The sequence below is a fragment of the Coregonus lavaretus genome (genome assembly GCF_964263955.1).
Source record: "Coregonus lavaretus genome assembly, chromosome: 21".
Lineage (NCBI taxonomy): Eukaryota > Metazoa > Chordata > Actinopteri > Salmoniformes > Salmonidae > Coregonus > Coregonus lavaretus.
Window position 1 is genome coordinate 11,194,934 of NC_140008.1, and position 5,767 is coordinate 11,200,700.

The 5,767-nt window shown below is 41.5% G+C and overlaps 1 protein-coding gene across 1 annotated transcript; it reads right to left on the reverse strand.

The window, feature by feature from the left end:
* Window positions 1-1,103: 1,103 nt before the first annotated feature.
* On the reverse strand, window positions 1,104-5,433 carry pim3 (Pim-3 proto-oncogene, serine/threonine kinase). Its single transcript, XM_084186154.1, has 6 exons — window positions 4,789-5,433; window positions 4,370-4,479; window positions 4,207-4,257; window positions 3,737-4,100; window positions 2,540-2,716; window positions 1,104-2,404 (listed from the first exon to the last, which is right to left on the reverse strand). Exons 1-6 carry the CDS (start codon window positions 4,874-4,876, stop codon window positions 2,214-2,216), a joined length of 981 nt encoding a protein of 326 aa, XP_084042280.1. The 5' UTR covers window positions 4,877-5,433; the 3' UTR covers window positions 1,104-2,213.
* Window positions 5,434-5,767: the final 334 nt, after the last annotated feature.

A 5,767-nucleotide genomic window follows, 5' to 3' on the forward strand; every position in this document is an offset into this window, starting at 1 on the left:
TTTTGTTTCTGGTGTCCTTTGACAGCTCTTTGGTCTTGGCCATAGTGGAGTTTGGAGTGTGACTGTTTGAGGTTGTGGACAGGTGTCTTTTATACTGATAACAAGTTCAAACAGGTGCCATGAATACAGGTAACGAGTGGAGGACAGAGGAGCCTCTTAAAGAAGAAGTTACAGGTCTGTGAGAGCCAGAAATCTTGCTTGTTTGTAGGTGACCAAATACTTATTTTCCACCATAATTTGCAAATAAATTCATAAAAAATCCTACAATGTGATTTTCTGGATTTTTTCTCTCTCAATTTGTCTGTCATAGTTGACGTGTACCTATGATGAAAATTACAGGCCTCTCTCATCTTTTTAAGTGGGAGAACTTGCACAATTGGTGGCTGACTAAATACTTTTTTCCCCCACTGTATGTACATTGTGTTCAACGTTAGAGCTTTTCCCCAGAGAGAAAACCAGTCCTGGCTTAGCATCCAACAAAGCAATAATAATATATGCCATTTAGTAGACACTTTTATCGAAAGCGATTTCCAGTCATTGTGCATACATTTTACTTATGGGTGGTCCCAGGAATCAAACTCACTACCCTGGTATTACAAGCACCATGCTCTACCAACTGAGCTACAGAGGATGTGTAAGCAAGGTGATTCACCTATATTGATTGGTGTGCCAGTCTTAAACGTACTGCAAGGTTACCCAGTTGATGAAATGTTGATTGACAAGTGATGCTTGTTCGGAGCTCACGCCCAAGAATAAAACAAGGCATCTATTCTCTGCTGGAGTTGAAACCTGAGCATAGTGCATGTGTGTTGTTGGTTACTTATGCCATAGGGGGCAGCATCATATCACTGGAACGCTTGGTGTCAATGCTATTCCTGTGATCTTATGACTCAGATGTTAGTCATTGTTGTAGTCAGTGCATCATATGAAAATGACTCATAGTATGATTGCTGTGCATGTGGTAGCAGGAAAGTGGCTATGACTAGTTAACGTTATTCCAAAACATGAGTATTGTCTCATGTTATTTTGTGATGAGTATTGTTTGTGAAGAGTAGTTTATGTATGACTATTCAAACGTGTCACAGAGACCTCACACAAAGTAATTAATATACAAAAGGTTTATTTGAAATTTTGGTATGAAAATAATCTCCCATCATTATTTCACCCATTTTGAATTTAAACTCACATTTCAGTCTCATTGAAGGCATTAATGAGATTTAAGATTGCGTCAACCACAAGTTCAATTGTTTTGTTCTTATTTTTCAATAGATAACCAATATAGAACAATTGTGATTTCTAAATGAGAAATTACCGGAATGCAAAAAAGGCCATGTATAATTTTATTTCTGGGATTTCCTTAAATTGATAAAATAAATAAATAGCCACAGTGTGGAATGTCTAGTACAAATAAATAATTTTACATGGGAGAATGTACATAAATATACATACTAATAGTAAGAAGAAATGAAAAGTCCATGAATATTGCATTGATTGTGCATTTCACACACAGGTCCCAGCCAAGCCAAGATTGGGGCTGTGTAGTGTCAGCAGAGATGGGGTACAGAAACGCAAGTGTATGAAACCCTACGACGCCATTGAGGGAGAGAGGTTTTGATGCTTTCGGTACACATTCAGAGAAACAGATGATGAACCCCATTTCCGCACAGCTGTGCAGACATTTACAGTGAAAGAGCAGCAGAAAGTTTGTGGTGTGGATGAGTGTGCGTTTCAAGTATTCCACCATGACGGTGGGTGGGATCCTGCATCACATGGTCCTGTCATGGGATTGGTTCTTTGCGAGATGGGGTTACTCTGGTTAGGTATTTCTCATGCAGACGACCCAACGCAAGGTTCATATGACTACAGCCACACCAAAGCAGCAAAAAAATATTTAAAAAAAGGCACTCCAAATCAATGAAAATACAAAAACAAAGTTCATGCTCTATAAGAGCAGCCAGGAGATCTGGATATAAGGGGGTTACAGAACATGAACCAGCTAAAAATAAATCTTGAAATAAAAGAATGCTGGTCAAACCACCCAAGTAACAAGTTCCCAGGTGAGGAAACATTTCCTCAAAATAACAATGACAGAGTTAGAGGAAAACCATAAATTATAGTTGCCAACGAAAAGTCCTGTTAACACGCTCCTATTGAGACTGAGGAACCACAAGTCCACAGGTCTGCAAATGTCCCCTTCACACAAGGTTGTCCAATCAGAGGCTTTCTTTGCTTGAGTTTGTGCTTGATGAGGAGTCAGGGGTAATTGCATGCAGCGTGATGTCACAACTCTCCATTTTTGAGTCGTCGATTGGGACACGCATCCACGGGTGGTCAAAGATCTGCTCCAGTGTGGGTCTGTCAGAGGGCCTGAGGCAGAGGCACAACTTGATCAGTTGTTGACACTCTGTGGAGAGAGCGAGAGAATGAGAAGTTTAACACCTGAAACCCACCGGAGAGGACCAACACAGGCAGGCAGGTTGACAGACATACAATGTAAACTAAAGGAGACAGCAGCAGGAGGACAGAGTGAGACGCGTACCAGTAGACACTTTCCTCCTGAAAAACAGGCATCCCCCAAGGATCTCCTCATCTTGTTCAAAGGGTATGTCGCCACACACCATGTCGTATAGCAGCACGCCAAGTGACCATACCGTTGCAGACCGTCCGTGGTACCTATGGAATCGGATCCACTCTGGTGGACTGTATACCCTTGTGCCTGAAAAGGGTGGAAAAGACAAAGACCATTTTACATTTCAGAATGTGGTACTAATAGTTGAACCTAAAACAGAAAGATATAGGCAAACAATGCACTTGTGTGTAATGAACCCATCCTTGGATGTGAACCAGACTGCAACACCATAAAGGAGCTTTCAGTCAGCTGACAGCTCTTGAAGTTCTCAATTGCATACTCTTATTCTCCTTCTCAAAACCCATTGGATGAGAAAGCCAGAGGTCCCGCCCCTCTGACCTTGTCCTCCAATGGGTTGAGAAGGAGAGAGGATCTTCCCATAGAAAAACCCACCAGCCAGTCTGATCCCTCCCCCCACCCCTGCAGTGTCTACACTGTCTGCGTGCTGCCTGAGGCTGACTAGAAAATACTAGGGGGAAGACCAAATACATTTCAGTCATTTAGCAGACGCACAGCAACTGCTAATTTTAGGCCACAATAATTGGTTTTGTTTCTTGAAATAACCCCTACACGTCCTCCCCATAACAAAGAACCATTTTCCTCCCCATTACTGTGACCCCACCCCCCCCCCCCCAAGGGCACGAGTAACTTGGATACCAAACAAAAACAGGAAGCGTGATGTGGGCCTTCACATGCATCCAAGACTCAGGTTTCACAACAAACAGATGTTACATGGCAGCTGACCATTTTTAAAGTAGCCAATCATTTAAAAAGTGCTGTGTGCAACAATGTTTCTACCCCCATTCTATGAATCTGCAGGCAATAATGTAACAAACACATTGTTATTAACATTTAGTTTAACAAAGTAGCAAATTCAATTGAACTAGGATTTACAATAGATATTTCCAAAGCCTTAAAAAAGATAGGGGACTATGAATGGTGTTAAATGTGGCCCCAATAGTGGGATAGGCTATAAGCAAGGTGTGAGGAAAAGCTGCATCACCATCCAGGTTGCTTTGAACGTTAAAAGGTAATTGCAATGGCCAATATTCATCAACTGACTGTGTTAAACTGCAACAAGTCAAGAAATGCACGCCATGGACCTACCGTCAAAGTCTGTGTAAACGGTGTCCTTGAGAATCGCCCCTGAACCAAAGTCAATGAGCTTGAGTTCTCCGCTGCGTAGATCCACGAGCAGGTTCTCATCTTTGATGTCCCTATGGACCACTCCACAATTGTAGCAATGTCGTACCGCTTCCAAGACCTGACGGAAAAATCCACGCGCTGTGTCTTCGTCCAAAGCTCCCTTCTCGGTTATATAGTCAAACAAATCCTTGACAGTCTCCGGTCGTTCCATGATTATTAACCAGCCATCGGGTCGCTCGTACCAATCAATCAGCTTTATAACGCCTCGGAAAGTGGTGCCCACCTTTTTCAAGAGCAGAATCTCCAGAGGCACCAATGAACCGTTCTTTAAATGAAACAATAGCAGATGGTTACAATGTAATCCCAAACAACAATTTGCGGGAATAACCTACATTCAAATAATACAAAAACACGTAGGATATAATACTTACAAGGGTACCCCATTCCGTAACTCTCTCTTTGGCTACATGTTTTACAGCAACCTGGAATAAAAAAAAAAGGCATAGTGATAATGAGAACCGCATCAGTGGACGCAGCGAACATTGCGGCCATGTGGTGCGATCAAAACAAAGCAGTTTAAAATGTTCCCCTTACCGGCAAACAGTCTGAAATCCGACTACCGGCGTAGACCGTACCGAATCCCCCGCTTCCTAGTACGGATCCCACCTGGTATACTTTATCGAATGGCTCCTTCTCCACCTTCACTGTTAATTAAATTTAAATTTAAATGTAGTTGCAATCTCAAACAACCTTCAGGCACAAAATGCGCTCCAGCACGAGGGTTTCAAAATGGCTCCAGATTTAAGGTCAGACTTGCCGGCAAATCCTCCAATGTCTGACATGTCAAATAATCACGAAACTATATTGGAAAAGATTCTGTAATAGCCTACAATAATAGCTACCACTAATGCCCATTTATTGACGCAGTCGTTTCATATCATGTGGGTCCAACTGAGCTGTAACGTTATAGGAAATAACCTAATGTCACATAATTACGTAGGGAAATTCCATACCTTGCTGCTGAAGCTGTATTTTCACTGGCAAATCCATGTTGGACGTGCTGCAAATATGGGAAAATGAGCCAAATTTGGACAGTAACATTATTGTTCGTTCCCAAAAATTTACTCCCAATTCAGGTTCTGAAAATTATGTCCAATTGCGCACAAGGACACCGAAATGCCAAGGATAAAAGGCAGACCCGTCTCTGATTTCACTGCGAGAATAACGTTGAAAAGTATTAGGCCAACAAATAAAATAATGTTGTTATTCACTTCAGATCAAAATCCCGAAAATGTTTCCTTCTGCGCACATGTGTTATTGTGAGCTTTAAAAAGTACCAGTAAGCCACTTCGAGATGTGCCCGATGATTCTCCTCACGCACTCTGTAATCTCTGGCTGTAACGAGGTCGAGGCTACTCTTTAAAGCCAATATTATTACTCGTAAAGGGTGTAGTGGAGATCCCTCCGCCTTCTTGTTTTTTCCCCCTTCAAATTAGACTATTAATTTCTCGGATTTCAGACACCTCACGATTGTTTCAACAAATCTAAACCTTGATGAGTTAACATATATAGACTCAAACTCAATTCTAAAATGTATTTAAAAGACATGCACTATTTTCATGTAGTAGGTCTACGAGACGCCCAAGGATCTTCTGACTGAGTAGTGCATTGTTTCATTAGAGAAATGGTCCATGCTATCCGGAATCCTTGGGACGTCCCTATCCTAAATCCTACCCTTAACCTTAACCATAACACCTTACCTAACCCTAACCTTAACCATTATCGTAACTATTTTACATTTAAACTTCAATGGGGTAAGGAAATAGAGGACTGATTTGCATCCAGTCAAATTTAGCCAATCCTATTTCCGGTATGTTGGTGACCAAGAACAGAATAAACAGGAATATTAATTTAACTGCAGGCCTATGTGGCGGCAATGTATTTTTCCCACCTTCTCACTTGAACTTTGGAATTACATAATAATAAAGCATA